The sequence below is a fragment of the Myotis yumanensis genome, unplaced genomic scaffold, assembly GCF_028538775.1.
Source record: "Myotis yumanensis isolate MYYU_CA2020_CCGP unplaced genomic scaffold, mMyoYum1.0.hap1 SCAF_14, whole genome shotgun sequence".
In the NCBI taxonomy this organism is placed as follows: Eukaryota; Metazoa; Chordata; class Mammalia; order Chiroptera; family Vespertilionidae; genus Myotis; species Myotis yumanensis.
The window spans coordinates 32,162,493-32,180,916 of NW_027223765.1; the positions used below are offsets into that span (position 1 = coordinate 32,162,493).

Sequence of the window (18,424 nt, forward strand, 5' to 3'; positions counted from 1 at the left end):
TTTCTTTGTGCACAGTACACCATTTCATTGTTAAGTATCCATTTTTATAACTATAATAAAAAACTTTCACTCCATTTAATGTTCCTTTTCAGCTTCACAACAACAACGCACAGTAAATAAAACTAACGATAGTTCTCTTGACCTGCCAGCAGCATTTGCCACGGCAGATCACTGTCTTTCTTGACCCCCTTCCTTCACTTGGCTGCTAGGACACCGTCCTCTGCTGTCTTGCTTCCTTCTCCTCTGTACTTCTCATCTCCCCAACTTCAAGGGCTCAGTCTTTACAGTTCTTCCCTGCTCTTACCCCGGAGTGTCGCATCAAGTCCCACGGCTTTCAATGCCATTTATATACTGGGTGACTCCCAATGAGGATCTCCAGCCGAGGCCTCTTCCCTGGGCTCCAGCCCCACAGATCCAGCAGAATACTTAAGAGCTGCATTCGGATGCCTCGTAGGCAGTGCAAGCTGAACAGGTACAAGGCCGAGCTCTTCAGAATCTCCACAACCTGCTCTTCCAGAGGGTGTCCAGTGGGACATTCATCCTTCCAGTGACTCAGGCCCCAAAACTTGGAATCAACCTTGACCTTTTGCTTTCTGCCACATCCCATATTCAACTCATACACAAACCCTCTTACCCCTCCACTGACCTAGGCTCCAAACGGATTTTTCTAGTTTTAACCTCACCCCCTTCAGTCTAGGAACCTGTTAAAATTGTAGCAGAAACTTCCAGTGGCACCCCGGCTCTCCCAGCTGAGCCAGGAATGCAGGCCCATGAGTCAGACGGGCAAGGAGCTGCACAATCAAAGCTCAGAATGATGGGAAATAATAAATCATTATTTTAAGTTTTGAAGTTTTGGGGTGGTTTATAATGCCACAATTTAATATATTACATATTTTGTTTATTGACAGTCTCATCCACTAAAATGTCATCTCCATAAAGACAGGAATTTTTGTCTGTTTTTACTGTTGCATACCCTGTGCCTAGAACAGTGCCTGATCTCTCTCTCTCTCTCTCTCTCTCTTTCTCTCTCTCCTTTCTCTTTTCTCTCTCTTCTTTGTGGGATGAATGAATAGACTGAATAGACAAATGAAAGCCATGCCAGGAGAACTGTGTTGATTTTACTACTCAATTCTAGCTTTATTAATTCCCTTTTATACATCAAGTTCATTACTAGCAATGAATGATATTTAAATCTCACCAACTGAATCTGGTTTTCTCTAGCATAACACATGTCAGAGTCAGCCTTCTATTATGTTCCCTCCTATGTAGAGAAATAAGGCTTTCATCTCATTTGCTATTACCAAGTGACCCTAATGTTACTACTGCTTATTAAACTTGATGGTGTTTATATACTTTAACATATTTTTTAACATAACTTCCCTCACCCCACTAGTGGACATTTAGCTGTGGTCTAATGCTTGATTTGTTCACGTTTCCTTATAATCCCCTTATTCTCTCAACTCTCAATTGTTTTTATTCTTCACTGAATATGAAAAAAGAAAGTTTCAGAAGCAGACTTACCAAAATTTGTAGCAAACACTGAATACTTCTCCATTCCAGAATAGTCTTTTGTGTTCCAATGAAAATAACTTTGACTTTCATCCCCCTTTTTTTATTATAACCACAAGAAATTTTACAACTCATTCCCACATTTTTTGTACATATCAAAGTATATGCTTTGTGGACTTTATTTTGCTTTTTTGTTGTTGTTGCTGTTGTTGTTAGCACTGCATTGTTTGGTCTTCTCTAATAATCTTTTAGACTTCTTTAATAAAATCTACTTTTAATAGATTTTTTAAAATCTCACTTGTGGACACACTTTCTTTTGTACATCTGCCATAATACATTTGCAAGTTGAACCTCTCTAGTCAGGAAGTATTTTCTGTTTTCTTAAAATATACCAATTACTTAACTTTCTCTCTCAGCTACTGTGGCTCCTTGTTGAAGAAGAATATCCTCTGTTATGGGTATGTAGTCATTATTAAAACAATTAGAGTCCTGTTTAAAGAGGGAGATGTTTATGTTATGCCAGATTATGAATCCTAAGGTTCAATATTTATGAATTTAATTTATGATGAAAGCAAGAAACTTTAAACAGGTCTGCGGATTCTGTGGTCCCAGCTAAAGCATTTGCAACTTCTTCTATGTTATGTAGCCTCAAAGCAAAATTTTTCCCTGTGTATTCTTGGTATGGCTTTTAAGGAAGGTCCGAATTCCTGTTGTTACAGTAATGTTTCCTTTGAATGCATGGTAATTGTTTCAGTAGCAATTAAAATGGAGCTGAACTAGATGCGTAGCGTTATAACCATGATACCACACCAACCTTAAAATGAGAAAATTTGCCATTTTGATAGGAAATAAATCACAAGAATAATTTCTAAAGCCAATCCCAGCTTCTTCCAGTCCAGGCAGGACTCTTTTGACCCCATAGCTTTTCTGTGCCACAGGGGCAGCCCCCAGTGAGAAAAGCCCTTCACTGAAGAGGGGGACCCCAAGTTCCTAATCCAAACCTGGCACTTTTTTTTCTGGTATCAATTTTCTTCATGTACAGTAAGAGCTTAGACTGGTCAACACTGAAGTTACGTATGTTGTATTTAACTCAGTCTATGACTGTTGGATAATGTTTGAAGTAAATAAGAACATGCTTGGCCCGGCCTGTGTGGCTCAGTAGTTGAGTGTTGACCCAAGAGGTCACAGGTTTGGTTCCAGGTCAGGACACATGGCCCAGTTGTGGGCTCAATCCCCAGGAGGGGGCATGCAGGAGGCAGCCGATTGATGATTGTCTCTCATCTTTGATGTTTCTATATCTCCCTCTCCCTAACACTCTCTGAAATCAATAAAAACATATTAAAATAAATAAATAAAAGAAAAGTCAAAACTTTAAAAAAAAAATGCTTGGCAGACTAAGATTACTAGATTTGTTCTTTAAAAGATCGTCCATCTCTGTCGAAGATGGGTTTGAGCTAAAGAAAGACTGGGGGCAGAGAGACTATGAAAACATGCTGATAATAATTAAAAACTTGCTGGCTACCATCTTCTCTACAGCATGCATCTCTCATTTTCAGTTGAAAACAGGAAATCTGTAAATTTCTGGAAAATATTGCCATTCCTAATAAGAAAGTTCCTTTCATTGAAGGATTTGAAAGAAAATGCTTGCTTTCAATGGACATTTTCTGACAGCTAGAAATTCGTTGCTCCTTCCTCAACGCTCCCATTGGATGTAGTGCCTCCTTCTATGATGGCCTCTAACCACGGGGTATCGCGGTTATTATGCTAAAAGGAGTGACCAAACAAAACCCTGGCCCCCAGACCCAACCTCTTGTTATAATTGGAGAGCAGCCCCTTAGTCCAAAAGCCCTTCACCTGTGCTTTGAACGCCTGCTGTCTTCGCAGGAACCTTACGCATGTGTTCTCATAGGGTAACCCTGCCCTCTACACAGGATCCTGCTATCAGCTTTCCACGTGCTACCATTAATAGCTCCCCTCTCCCCGAGCGCCCCGTGGCTACTCTCTCCTCCTCTTCACAGCCAAACTTCCTCTGGTGCAACCCGCACTCTTTCATCTTCCTTCCCTCTTCCATCCACTCCAGTTAGGCTCACAACCCCATGACGCCGGCAAAACTATCCTCCACACTTGCCTCGTCATTCATCATTTCTTTGTCTTCATCTTGTGCTTGAAAACTAAATTTTTGTGAGAAAATTTCTGTGACCATATGGAAACAATATTCTAAAATGCATCTAGCTCCATGGCTTCTCTGTTTAGTATTCAAAAAATTTTAACCAACAAGACATCCTTGATTTCATCGAACTATGAAAATATAAAGTGTGATCTGCTGTTGTTGGAAAGATAAAGACCCTCAGCTTTTCCTTTGGGTACTTGTCTTCTACTGAAAGAAAAAAAGCAAAATCTTTACTATGGAAGAATTTAAACCAGAAGTTGAAGAATAATCTGGGTTCATTGGATGTCTTAATGCTAACATATTAGTCTGCTTCAGAACTTACACTGCTCAAAATACCTTCTGTTTCTGAGATCATTTAATATTGAGTTATATTATTTCATAATTCTTTCTTTTAGTTTTGTTAATCCTCACCTGAGGATATTTTTCCTTTGATTTTTAGAGAGAGTGGAAAGGAGGGAGAGAGACAGACAGAGAGAGAGGAAAACATCAATGTAAAAGAGACACATTGATTGGTTGCCTCCCACACAGGCTGGGGCCCAGGGATCAAGCCTGCAACCGAGGTACATGCCCCTGACTGGAACCGAACCCGGGACCCTTCAGTCCACAGGCTGATGCTCTATCCACTGAGCCAAACCGGCTAGGGCTATTTTATAATTCTTGATCCTCAAATAGATGTGCTGTTGGACCGTGCAGAGAAGTGTGCATTGTAAAAGAAGGTCATGCTCTTACTAGAAACCTTGCTTTACTCTCTTCCTTCTTCTAGGTTGTATTTTCAAAATTTTAAATTCTCAGAAAGGGAAGCAAATTGAGCATACCCTATTTCTAATCATTAACTTAAACTTTTTATGTTCTTTTTGTTTCAAATGTTGAATGACATCAGAGCATTGTAAACTTTAAGGACATATACATCACAGACAATGCTTTACACCTCATGATGCAAAATCCCATGGAAGATCTGGGCAAAAAGCATTTTTTTTTTCTTTAGCTTACAAAATTAGTCATAAAAGATACTAAAATATTTTTGCTGTTTTCTCCTATCATAAAAGTTTATTTTCTTCTTTCAAAAATGAAATATCTCCTCTTTTCACTCTGTGTGTGTGTATGTGGGGGGAGGGTGTATAGTAAATCATTTAGTTGCAATAGTTCGTTGTTAGAAATCTTGCATGTTGATTAATCCGATCTGCCTGTCTTCCAGTTCCACCAGACCCCACAGCTTTCCAAGCTCATGCGAAATTTCGAGTTGGCTGCTCTCTGCTGGGTGGACATTGGACAGAGGAACCCAACTTCTTCCACATCGCGTAGGTCACTCCGGACTCCAATCTGCATCAGAAAAACTTTTGAATCAGGTGTTGATGATTGTAGTAATTATTTAAAAGCTGATACTTTAATATCACTTTGTTGTGCGAGGCACTATTTGGCATTGACTTCCCTCAAGAACTTATTCCATTATTTTCTGTTTTCAGTTAATGAGACTGAGGCTCAGAGAAGTTTAGTAACATGCTGAAGATCGCACAGCTAGGACTTGCTAGCCACAGGACTCAGCTTTCCCAAGCAGTGCTGAAGTTAGTTCTCATAACCATCTGGCCACATCTCCAATCCAAGATTCCTGGCACTTTTCCCCATTGGTGCAGGGTATCCTGACTGTGCCCAGCACTTGGCTCTGCTTCTAAGCTAAGAACTCAATGCTGTTCTCTAATTGGATCGACAATGGCTATTTCATTAAGTTGGGACCTCAACCCTAATTGCTAGCAGCCACATAAAGTATTCCATTTTAAGTAGACCTCTTTTTTTCAGGTGGCTAAGACTTTAAAATAATGATACTCTATTTACAATTGCCAGGAGGCCACAAATAGTCATTTTATAACATCTAAATTTTGTGTTCAAATTATTATCTAAATTTTGTTCTCATTAGTCAGGTCATTTTCAATTACTGCAAGAGTGTGTGGTTGTTGGTTTTACCCAGATGGTCTTTGCTATCACTAATTAGAATACAAACAAAAATAAGACAAACTTCCTCTTATTTATGCATGATAAAGCTACCAAAAGAGGGGTTAAGTCTGAGCTGTTTAATAAGGCAGCCGCTGCCCACATGTGGCTACTGAGCGTCTGAAAGGGGCTGGCTCGAATTGAGATGTGTGGTACGGGTAAAATACAAAGCAGATTCTGAACACTCAGAACACAGAAAAGGCTGTGCAATATCCCATTAGCAACTTCTACATCAATTACATGTTGAAATGATAATATCTCGTGCTATATAAAATGCATTATTAAAGTTCGTTTCACTTGTTTCTTTTAACCTTTCTCATGTGGCTACTAGGACATCTTGAATTCCATCTGTGGTTCGGCATGTCCCTATTGAACAAAACTGGGATAAAGAAAGTATTTGTGTGAGGGGAATCAAGCAGTTGGTAGCATATATGTTCATCCGTGAAAAGCAGGCTTTTTTTCAGAGACAATTCTACCTTTTTCTCAAGGTTCTGCCCTGTCGGACTGTCACTGTGTCCCTAAGGACCCCGAGAAAAGGCATCTCCTCCTCGGGAGAGATTCTCAGACTGATTTTTCACTACTCGGGAATGTGGGCCCGGGATGACACGTCAAGAACGAAAAAGGTACCAGCATCTCTTGGGTGGGTTTCCGAGCGTCTGGCACGGTTCCGAGCAGTGGTCACAGCGCGGGCGCCCCTCTCCGCCACGGGGATGACAGTTCCCAGCGCAGCGGTGCAGAGCCAAAGGGCGCGCACGAGTTCATTACATAATTCTCGGTAGCATGTGGCCAAGTGTGGGTCTGTGCTGGGCTACGGTCTGCAGGCTCTGCCATGCAGACTGGGGCGTCACCGCGATGTTTTGACAGAGCGTGTGCTAGAGGTTGTTTGTTTGGAGAAAAACTGACACTCTCTCTCTCTCTCCCTCTCTCTCCCTCTCCTCTCTTAAGCACTTTGGCATAATACTGAATGACTTTGTTCTCAAGCTGCCTTAGCCTTCCTTTATGGAGAAAAAGCCTGAGTATTCTTTCCCCGTAGGACACAAGTGTTATTTTTGGAGCAGAGGTTCTTAGGCTGATCTCTCTCTAAACCAATTTCTGTTCTTGTGAGGTCGTGGTCTGGGGCGGCTCTGAGCGATCTCAGTGGAGGGAAGCTTCCTGGCTCCTCGAGGGATGTGGGCAGAGACGCTGAGGGGCCACCCTGAAACTTGCCTACCCTGGGCCTCACGTCAAGGCTCCCTTGCACTCAGATTGTGCCCCAGGAGCGGTCTTGGCCACATGTGTGCACTGGTGTGCTCTTCCTGCTGGTGTCACTTTGTGGGATGTTTGGGGTCAAGGTGACTCCCCCTTTTTTAACCCGGTACCTTAGGCCACAGACTCCTCAGAACTGAGAGAGGCACAACTGGACAACCTCTGCAGACCATTCAGGGTGGGGGGCTACGGGAGAGCACAACGCACTGTGAGGCCACGAGTCCCCGAGGGCCTCCAGGGACAGGTCTCAGGACCCTGGGCTCAGAGCACCCTCTTCTGTAGCCTGCTCTGCCACAGGCTGCTGGTCGCCAGGAGGAAAAGCTCTCCAGCTTCTCCAGGTCCTCTTCCTGACCTGTCATTCCGGGCCTCACAGAACTTGAGGCTGCTAGGAAACGTGTAAAATTAGAAACAGCTGAAAACACACCCGTGGCACCACCTCACGCTGACCCCTTCCCTTGGAAACTGGTGGCTGTGTGTTCAGGGAGCAGGTGTGCGTAGAGGAGGCCAGGTAACGCCCAAGGAACCTCGGCTGGTGTCTCAGGCTGCGCGGCCTCCGAGGACAGGGGGCACCAGGTGCCCTTCCCTGACCAGCTATACATAGCCAGCAAAGCCTCTTACCTGGGAAACCTCTCTCTGCAGCCCCCGCCAGTCCCACCCGCAGACCAGAGGCCTCCCTGCAAATCCCGAGGGAGTTACTGAACCTGGGAACCCAAACCAGCCAGCGGGGCAGCCAGACCGGCCGAGTCCCCGCAGCCCTCCATCCCGCCTTTCCTTTCCCTGTGCTCAGCCATGGTGGACATGGGGGGCCTGGACAATCTGATGGCCAACACGGCCTACCTGCAGGCCCGGAAGACGTGGGAGGGAGACAGCCGGGAGCTGCAGCAGCGGCGCCGGAGCCTGGCACTGCCCGGGCCGCAGAGCTGCGCCCCGCTCCGCCAGGCGCTGCCCCCTGACTTCCACAGCCTGTGCGAGCAGCAGCCCGTCGGCCGCCGCCTCTTCCGGGACTTCCTGGCCACGGTGCCCCGGTACCGAGAGGCCGTGGCCTTCCTGGAGCAGGTGCAGAGCTGGGAGCTGGCCGAGGGCCCGGCCAAGGGCAGCAGCCTGCAGGCACTGGTGGCCGCTGCTGGCGGCCCTGCCCCCGGCCACCCACCCGCCTTCCTCAGCCCGGCTCTGAGCGCCAGGTGCCTGGCAGCCACTACTGAGGATGAGTGGGCAGCCCTCGTGGCGCTGGCCCGGGCGGAGGCCATGGCCTTCCTGCGGGGCCAGCCCTTCAGGGACTTCCTGGCCAGCCCCTTCTACGACCAGTTTCTGCGGTGGAAGGTCTTTGAGATGCAGCCCGTGTCGGACAAGTACTTCACCGAGTTCCGCGTGCTGGGGAAAGGTGGCTTTGGGGAGGTAAGCGTCTCAGAACAGCCAGGTTGGCAGCTGAAGGATACTGCATAAAGGGGTTTGCTTTGTTTTGCCTTTTTTCTTTTTTTTTTTTCAATTTCAAGGGAACTTCCTTAATACTCATTTCATGCCACCTGTGGCATGTGTGAAATAAAATGAGATGGCATAGGAAAGACAAAATGTGGAACTGGCCAAGAATCTTCCTCTTGGGGTCCACCCCAGGCACCCCCTCAGTGCCCCGGACATTGTGGAGAATGGCAGCAGGTGATGGAGAGCCCCTTTCCCCCTTAGTGGTGGTAAGGTTTGGGGAGGGGGGGGGTTTGAGACAAACTGCAGAGATCTGAGAAAACACTCATCTTAAGGTAAAGTGGAGAATTCATTGTGCACCACTGCTGTGCTCACTCTTTTTTTAAGTAGAAAACAAATTTTTTTGAGGTAAAATTTACATAAGATTAAAATTAACCATTAACCGTATATGAGGTAAAATCACATAACAAAATTAACCATTTTAAAGTGTACAATTCAGTAGCATTCAGTACATTACGATGTTGTATAACCATCACCTCTACAGGATATTTCCCTCCTTCCTGTCCCTCCCCATCCCCCCCTCCTCTCTGTCCCTGGCAACAGCTGGTCTGCTCCCTGTCTCTGTGGATTTGCCTGTTCTGATGTTTCATATAAATGGAATTGGACGATCTGTAACCTTTGGTGTCTGGCTTCTTTCACTGGGCATAATTTTTGGAGGTTCATCCATGCGGTAGCATGTATTATTCCTTTCCGGGGCCGGATAATATGTGATTGCATGGGTATGTCATTTCATTTATCCAGCTATCCATTGGTGGGCACCTGGGTTGTTTCTACCTTCTGGCTTTTGTGAACGGTACCACTCTGAGCACTTTTGGAGGAACCACCAAACGTGTATGTTCTACATTCCCCCCAGCAATGCACAAGGGTGCCAGTGTCCTCGCATCCTCGCCAACACTTGTTATCTTCCCTTTTGTCAGTACAGTGGGGTGCAGTGGTACCTCATTGTGATCCCAGCTCTTTCTGGAAGAACATTTCTCAGTTACAGCTTCTCTTTTCTCAGACGCCTGCCGCCTGTTCACTTTGGCTGATTTCTATCCCTCCACCTTCCATATCCTTCCCCTCACCCCTCCCACCCCCCCACCCCCCACCCCCACCTCTCCACTGCGTCCTACTTCTTCCTCTCCCTCTCTTTCTCTCCTTTCAGGTATGTGCTGTCCAGGTGAAAAACACTGGTAAGATGTATGCCTGTAAGAAGCTGGACAAGAAGCGGCTGAAGAAGAAAAATGGTGAGAAAATGGCTCTGTTGGAAAAGGAGATCTTGGAGAGGATCCGCAGCCCTTTCATTGTCTCCCTGGCCTACGCCTTCGAGAGCAAGTCCCACCTCTGCCTGGTCATGAGCCTGATGAACGGGGGAGACCTCAAGTTCCACATCTACAGCGTGGGCACCCGCGGCCTGGCCGTGAGCAGGGTGGTCTTCTACTCGGCCCAGATGACCTGCGGGGTGCTGCACCTGCACTCTCTCGGCATCGTCTACCGGGACCTGAAGCCTGAGAACGTGCTCCTGGACGACGTTGGCAACTGCAGGCTGTCCGACCTGGGGCTGGCCATGCAGATCCAGGATGGCAGGCCTGTCACCCAGAAGGTGAGTGGCTCTCCCTCTGCCCGTAGGGTGGGGCACAGAGTTGGAGAGGAGAGGGCTGTTCTATTCCCAGGGCAAACAGAGCCCTGGACTTAATTCTTCTAATTTCCTTTTCCCTAAAGCCCTTAGGTTGTCATCTTGCCTAAGTGGAGTGGTATAAGAGGATTAGCTTAACCGGTTATTTGGGGGCGACTTAGCACTTCTCTCGATGGAGGCTGAGGGGAGCCTTCTTGGTGAGTTGGAGATAGTCCATGCTGAATCTAACATCAGGGCCTGGGTTTCTTCCACTGATAACCAACTTCCTGGTGCCATGTTCCTGAGTCAATAGAGCCTTGGTTTTCTTTTCTGGAAAATGAGGGGCTGGACCCTAAATTCCAGAATTTTTGCAGGTGAACTTCAATAGGATGAGACAAAGAAAAAGAAGAAACCCCTAACTCTTAGCATGTTGAATTAAATATGGCCTTGTCTGTTGAGTGTGGAATGGGGAAATGTTTTATATTACATGAAGTTGAAATTTGAAATGAAGTATATAAAAGAGAACAAAGGCAACTGATGTGTATTTTGATCAATTTTGGTGAAAGTGGCTTGCAGAGAATTCTTTGATTAAAAAGAGAATTAGCCCTGGGCAGCAGTTAGAGCATTGGCCAGCACACTGGAGGGTTTCAGGTTTGATTCCTAGTCAAGGGCATGTACCTCAGTTGCAGGGTCGACCCCCACCCCCAATTGGGGCAAGTGCAGGAGGCAGCCAATCAATGTGTCCTCTCACATTGATGTTTCTCTCTCTTTCTCCTCTCTCTCCTCTCCCTACCTCCCCTCCCTTCCACTCTTTCTAAAAATCAATGGAAAAAATATCCTCACTCCTTGGATGAGGATTTTAAAAAGGGGAGGGTGAAATCCTATATAATAAAACCCTAATATGCAAATCAACCGAATGGCGGAACATCCAGTTGCTATGACATGCACTGACCACCAGGGGGCAGGCGCTTGATGCAGGAGCTGTCCCCTGGTGGTCAGTGTGCTTCCACAGGGGGAGCACCGCTCAGCCAGAAGCTGGGCTCACGGCTGGCAAGCGCAGCGGCAGTGGCAGGAGCCTCTCCTGCCTCCGCTGCAGGTGGGCAGTAAGGAGCAAGGGGTCCTGGACTGCGAGAGCCCCAGACTGCGAGAGCCCCGGACTGCGAGAGGGATGTCTGACTGCCCGCTTAGGCCTGATACCCAGGGGACTCAGGCCTAAGCCAGCAGGCAGACATCCCCTGAGGGGTCCCAGACTGCAAAAGGGCACAGGCCAGGCTGAGGGACATCCTCTTCCCCCAGTGTACAAATTTCATGCACCGGGCCTCTAGTTATATGTAATTAAGCAATTTTTTAAAGTAAACAATACAAAGTCTCTGGAATTCTGACAGGTCTTTACCACTGAGTTTCTGTGAACAAAGGTGGGAGATTCCCCAGGAAGACAAGGGCCCAAGGCACATTTTTAAAATATTCAATTAAAACTTTGTTTTTACACAGTTTTTAGTTTACGAGGCAGAGAAAGCAGTCAGGCAAGGAAGTGAGGAAAATCATGGCAAGTTTTAGAAATTGCAGGTCATTGATTGTATGTGGCTGTAAGGTTTTGACAAGATGTGTAGGACTTAGTACAGTAATGGCGAACCTTTTGAGCTCAGCGTGTCAGCATTTTGAAAAACCCTAACTTAACTCTAGTGCCGTGTCACATATAGAAAATTTTTGATATTTGCAACCATAGTAAAACAAAGACTTATATTTTTGATATTTATTTTATATATTTAAATGCCATTTAACAAAGAAAAATCAACCAAAAAAATGAATTCACATGTCACCTCTGACACGCGTGTCATAGGTTCGCCATCACTGACTTAGTATCATTCAAGGGCATTGGAATGCTTTCCTGTGGGAGCAAGAAGCCATTGTAGGGTTTTAAGAAGGGAATGACATGAGTCAATTTGCATGTTTAAAAGACCAATTTGGAAGGTAGATGAGAGGCAGAGAAGCAATTCAAGGCCCAAGAAGGGATGATGGAGGCCTACATAAGCCAGTAGGACTGAAGCAGTGGCTGTAAATTGGAGGTATTGGAAAGAGACCCAGTGGGAGTTCAGGGTGAGGGACAGTAAGCTGGCAGGCGGGGGGGGGGGGGGGGGGGGGTGAGGAGGGGGTCTCTAGCTCCAGTGATCAGAAGGAGGAGCAGAACTGTGGGAAAGCTGGCAAGTTCAACTGTGATTGTATTGCATATGAGGCACCTGTGTGACAGGCAGGTGGAGATGTTCCTTCACAATTCCCAGGGAAGACCCTCAGTGGATAACTTAGGTCACATGCCCAACCAAAACCAATTCCACTGGCCAGGATGAGATAGATCACTGCTGTTCCCAGGAGCCAGAGAGAAGGTCCGCCCATCTAAATCTCGTGAACTGACAAAAGAGAAATGCATTCTCCAAGGGAAAATCAGGATGGAAAAGAATGGAAAGGAAGTAAATGTCAGTTAGGCAAAAACAGTGGGTGCCTCTAATAACTGCTGTTACCTCAATGGTTTAAAAATTTCAGAAGCCTCTGACCTCTTAATCAAGGAGTAATGGGATCTAGATCCTTTACAAAAGCTTCTATGAGATAGGGACCAGTATTGGCTCCATTTTACAGATGGAAAAATTGAGCCCAACTGGCGTGGTTAAGTGCTTGAATGTCAACCTATGAACCAGAAGATCACAGTTAGGTTCCTGGTCAGAGCACATGACCGGGTTGTGGGCTCGATCCCCAGTGGGGGCATGCAGGAGGCAGCCAGTCAATGATTCTCTCTCAGCATTGATGTTTCTATCTCTCCTTCTCCCTTCCTTTCTGAAATCAATAAAAACACTTTTTTAAATATATTTTTTTATTGATTTTTTACAGAGAGGAAGGGAGAGGGATAGAGAGTTAGAAACATCGATGAGAGAGAAACATTGACCAGCTGCCTCCTGCACACCTTCTACTGGGGATGTGCCCACAACCAAGGTACATGCCCTTGACCAGAATCGAACCTGGGACCTTTCAGTCAGCAGGCCGACGCTCTATCCACTGAGCCAAACCAGTTAGGGCAAAACACTTTTTTTTTTTAAGAAAGAAAAATTGAGACTCAGAGAGGTTAAGTTACTCACCCAAAGCCACATCACTAATAGGTGATAGGAACCAGATATGTCAGATCAAGAGCACTTACAGTTTTGACTCCACCTTGTTAAGTTCCCACACAGGGCAGACGTGGCTATGGTCTTTAATGCTGTAAAAGGCTCTCCACTCTGGAAAACTCAGAATAAGTGCACGTGATGGCATTAGCATCTCTCCCTCGGTCTGGTCTGATATGGACACCACCCACAAGCCTAGTTGAACCACTGACAGAGTTAAGACTTCAGAAGACTAGCACCCCCACATACACCCGCACTATGTCTCAGACCTAGCCTCCCACACAGCGACACAATATCATTAAACGTGGTCCCAGCCACTGTCTACGCTCACGTGTAATAAATGTGATAAGCACCCCTGCCTGTTCTCAGCTGACGTCTACATGCACACAATAAAACGAACTCATAGCACCTTTTAGAGACTCCAGGAAAATATCATAGGAACATTGGGCAGCGGGGCTCATGCTGGGACTTTCCAGATTCAGCATTCAATGTGGGCAAGGGTGACCTTCAGGTTTTATGGAACGTGGGTCCTTAGAACTTGTTATTTAGTCAAGACTGGAAAGGAAGTTAGAATAACGACCCCAAAGCTTTTACACGTGTGGTTACCTTGTTCTGCCTTAAAGCCTCTGGCCAACTCCTTACATTCAGAAGGATAGTGGGTGACAGAGACTGGGCACTATTATACTTATTTTTAAGCCTTTATTATACTGAACACAGTGCTAGAGACATACTGAGTAAGTGATTTTTAAGAGATTTCTGAATATATCATCAGAACTTAACACCTACAGACATCACAACCATTAGGACCCTGCGCCAATTTTTCTTTTTGAAATTTACTTCTGAGTAACAGTTTAAGAGCCACATCGGAGAGGCATTCTGGTTACTTCATGGTCTCCACCAAAATTATCACAACCATTACTAACTAAATTCAGTTCCTACTAACTTTTTTTAAAAAACTGATTTTAGAGATCAAGAGGAAGGGAGAGACAGCGATTTGTTGTTCCACTTATTTATGCATTCATTGGTTAGTTCCTGCACGTGCCCTGACCAGGGATCAAACCTGCAATCTTGGCATATTGGGACGATGCTCTAACCAATTGAGTTACCCAGCCAGGGCCTAGAAACTGGACCACTACAAAAACGTCAAGTCTAGCCCAGCCAGCATGGCTCAGTGGTTGAGTGTCAACCTATGAACCAGGAGATCATAGTTCAATTTCCGGTCAGGGTATATGCCTGGGTTGCTGGCTCGATCCCCAGCGTGGGGCATGCAGGAGGCAGCCGATTGATGATTCCCTCTTATCATTGACGATTCTATCTCTCTCTCTCTCTCCCTCTCCCTTCCTCTCTGAAATCAATAAATATATTTTTTTTAAAAAAGAAGAAGAAAAACCTTCAAGTCCATTTTCAAAGTATTTACCACTATTAAGAGTATTCAAAGATCTTCACAACAGTCTTGGAATTATTTGAACATTCCTTCATTGAAAAGGCAGTCATTCATTCATTCACTCAATGAATCATTCAACATATGCTTATTGAGCATTTTCCAGGACTGAGTTAACCATGAGGGATAGAATGATGAGCTAAAAATGGACATGGTTTTCTGCCCACATGGAGCTTAGGGTCTAGTAGGGGAGAGATAGAACTTAGTAATCATTCGAATGAATGTAAAATTTCAATTATGATAAATGCTGTGAAGATGTGGTACATGGGGCTTTCCAAGGAGGATTTGACTTAACATGTGAGGATCAGAATTAACTTCAGGGAGATACAACTTATTTGCTATTGAGAGATAGATAGGCATTTACTCAGCAAAGAAGTTGGGGTGGTGGCTGAGGCTGTGTTCCCTGGAAACGGACTCTGAGTCAGATTTACACGTGGAAGATTTATTAGGGTGCACTCCCATGAGATACCAGCATGAGGAAGGCAGGATTGGCAAAGAGAGAAGCTGACCCACCATGAGCTTGAACTAAGACCTCAGGCAGTCCTTCAGTGAGCTCTGGGATTGGGGTGGCTCTAGGAGTTGTCCAGGCTTTTGTATCCCTCCAGGAGCCCGTCGGTGACCTTGGCCAGCTGGCAGATGGGGGAACCTTGGGTGAGCAGTTCCCTGCTGCAGAGGGCAAGAAGCCATTGCAGAGAGGCAGGGAGGCGACAGGAGATAGGATTCCAGGTGTGGGAGCCGAGGCTCCAGGACCTGGGCACATACTCCACTGTCTCACTGGATTTAACTTACAAAATACAAATTCAAAACTTTGTCAAGACAGCCTTCAAAACCCCCACTGTCCGCCAGGCAGGGGAGCAGCACCGTCCTGCTGGGGGGCCTCGCCTGGCGCTGCACCTGCAGGCTTGGCACAGGGGAGGACAGCAGTGGGCTTTTCGTGGACTTCCTACAAACACTGGTGGTGGGGTCCCCAGAGCTCTATGAGGGGCCCCTGGGCAGGTACGATGCCCATGCAGATGCCAAGGCAGGCTGGCTGAGCCCGAGTTCTGCAGAGATGCCCTACAAGCTGCTCGTCATGATGGCATCTAGCGGACCCCACATATGGTTCCAAGGGGCCATAGGACCAGCTACAATAGCAGCCATGACCACACCACCCCACTCCCACTGCCCCATGTGCGCCTTTATTCTCAGACCAGTCAATCAATAAAGTTTCCTACAGCCAAACTGCGTCAAACCCCAGCATCGGCTGCTTCGCGGCACAGGGCCCTGTCCCACTGCACCGGCTGGCCCTGGTCCCAGCGTCTGGAGAGCGCAGGCCAAGAACCTGAAGAGGGGATCTGGGCAGAGTCCCCCAGGATCCACTCCAGGAGGAGCAGAGCATGTCAGGCGATGGGAATCACCGTGCAAACTGCTACTTTGGGGAAAATTAAGGGAAGCCAGGAAATGAAAAGCACAGAGCAAGAGGAAACATGGTTCAAATGAAGCTGGAGAGGTGGCAGGGGCCTCACCAAGCCTGGCATTACCGGCCACGTAAAGGACTGATTTTTTGCTTAAGAGCCCATGAAGCCTTTGGAAGGCTTTAATCAAGGGGACAACATGCTCAGAATTCTGTTTTGCAAAATTGCTCCAACAGAAGTGAGCACAGATCAGAGGGGATGCAGGTGGATTGTGGTCATTTGTCATCCAGGTGACAGATGATGGCAGCTCAGCCCACAGCGGGCAGTGGAGCCAGAGCGCGATGGGTGAATTGGGAGGAGACTTCAGAATGAACAGGCCTCCGTGGTGTCTGGGATATGGGGTCAGGGAGAGAGGGGTGTCCAGGGTATGTGTTAGGTGAGGTTTTGTTGCAGCTACAGCCTTGGACCCAGAGTACAACAGGGAACCCGGTAAACACACGCCTGCCTTCATGAAGCCCCAGGATGGGGAAGAGACCCACGTGTAAAAGGGCAGTGACAAGGCGGTATGGTCAGGGCTGTGCAGGTTGGGTGTAAGGAGGGCACCCAGCCTGACAGGGGGACATGGGACCGGGAAGGACTTCCAGGTGGAAATGACAACCAAGTCAACACTTACACAGCGAACAGAAGGTAGGCAGGTGAGAGGAAGGCGAGTGGGCCAAGCAAAGGGATCAGCAGATGTTCGTGATCCTCAACTGAGGGCGATTTGGGCCCCAGGGGACATGTGGCAACATCGGGAGACATTTTGGTTGTCACTGGTAACTAGTGGGTAGAGGCCAGGGCTGCGGCCAGTGTTGTGCAATGCCCAGCACAGCATCCCTCCTCAAAGAAGGATCTGGCCCACAGTGTCCGTGATGTCACGGCTGAAAACCCTGGCCAAGGTAAAATCATAAAACGGAGTGTGAGTCCGGTCACAGAACAGAGTGGCCCTGCAGCTGTCTAGGGCGTGTAGTCACAGCGTGTGAGGGGTGACAAAGGGTACAACGAGAGATGCCAGCCTAGGAGGCTGGAGGAGGCAGATAAGGATATTTGAACTCGATGCCACAGGTATTGGGGAGCCACTGAAGGTTTTCAGGGTTGGAAGTGACTAAATCAGCTCTGGAAGGATGATCTGGAAGATTGTCAACAGTAGGGAAGTGAAGCAGAGGGTTTGGGAACTGGGCGGGCGCACGTTGTCTGTGAGCCGCGGAGGTGAGGAGGGAGCCAGAGGCCTGCAGGGTGCACCAGGAGGGGCTGTCATGCAACATAGTGCGACCCAGGGACCACAGGCTGCTGCGTCATCTAACGTGATGTGGACGCGTGTTGGGAGCTCAGAGCATCCCTTCAGATTAAGTGATGAAAAACGCTCCATAGGATCACGAGATGGAAGGAGGGTGAGTGTGCCAATGAGTCTGCCACTTACTATGGCTGCTGTGTACAGAGGCACAGGCTGACCCCTCACGGGGGCACCTGACCAGGAGACAGTGGGGACTGATGGCTAGACCATGCTCCATGCACATGGCATACAGAGTGCCTTCTTCCAAATGCCACTGTTGGCCACAGCCCTGTACTTGACCCCAAGGAAGCCATGCCTCTTCTCTAAGCCTGGTTAATACCACCTGCTTCTTGGGCTTGATGAGAAGATTAAGTAACAAGGTAGATTAATGCCTAGCAGAGGGTCAGCTGCTTGGTAGGCAATCAAGAAACAACTGTTCTGAAAAGAAAAGAAAAGAGAAAAGAAAAGAAAGAAAGAAAGAAACGACTGTTCTGATTATCCTACAAGAAGCCCCGCGCCAGCCTCTGTCACAATCCCCACAGTTGCATCGTTTCTGCCTCACCTGACAGGCACTGCAGCTGCTCGGGTGAGCTTTGCAGCTGTGCCTTGTTCCCTGAGAGGCACAGGGAGCCAGCAGGAGTCCCAGGCTGCCCTGGGTGGGCAGTGGGCGAGGGCGCAGCTCACCTCTAGGCTGAGCCAAGCAGCACACACAGTCGTCTCCCTTCCTCATAGCCACGTGGAACTTCACTTGTGGTTTTATTTTGAGCATCTTGGAGGCACCATGGAAAATATGCCTCAGCCCGCTGCTGGATGGATTCACAGGACAGGAAACCACCGAAGAACACACTCGGGTGAAAGAATCGCAATTACTGCATTGATCTCTGGTGACGTGCCAGGCCCGTCTTTCACTCTGATGGGGTCTTAGAGGCGTCTGGGTTTTTCTTCTTGTGCAGCTGCCCTGCCTGAGACAACCAAAGCCCAGGCTTGAACCATCCTTGCTACCCTACTGAGGGCCTGCTATGTATCAGGCTTTTGGAGGGCGATCAGCGTGTCTTAATCACTTTCATCTTCATCACAGTCCTAGGAGGTCAGAGCTCTGAGGCTCAGAGAGGTTGAGTAACTAGCCCGGGATGACCAGCTAATAATTG

At 47.2% G+C, this 18,424-nt stretch overlaps 1 protein-coding gene across 2 annotated transcripts in view; it reads left to right on the forward strand.

The window, feature by feature from the left end:
• Nucleotides 1-4,763: 4,763 nt before the first annotated feature.
• GRK7 (G protein-coupled receptor kinase 7) overlaps nucleotides 4,764-18,424 on the forward strand; it is a 29,276-nt gene continuing 15,615 nt past the window's right edge. Inside the window, exons 1-3 of one of the 2 annotated variants that reach the window (XM_070391382.1) lie at nucleotides 4,764-5,025; nucleotides 6,154-6,288; nucleotides 9,531-9,968. In XM_070391382.1, the coding sequence (XP_070247483.1) occupies nucleotides 4,843-5,025; nucleotides 6,154-6,288; nucleotides 9,531-9,968 (756 nt within the window). In that variant the 5' untranslated portion in view covers nucleotides 4,764-4,842. Of the gene's footprint in view, nucleotides 5,026-6,153; nucleotides 6,289-7,699; nucleotides 8,306-9,530; nucleotides 9,969-18,424 lie in introns of those variants that run through there. The other variant, XM_070391381.1, reaches the window with a different exon arrangement.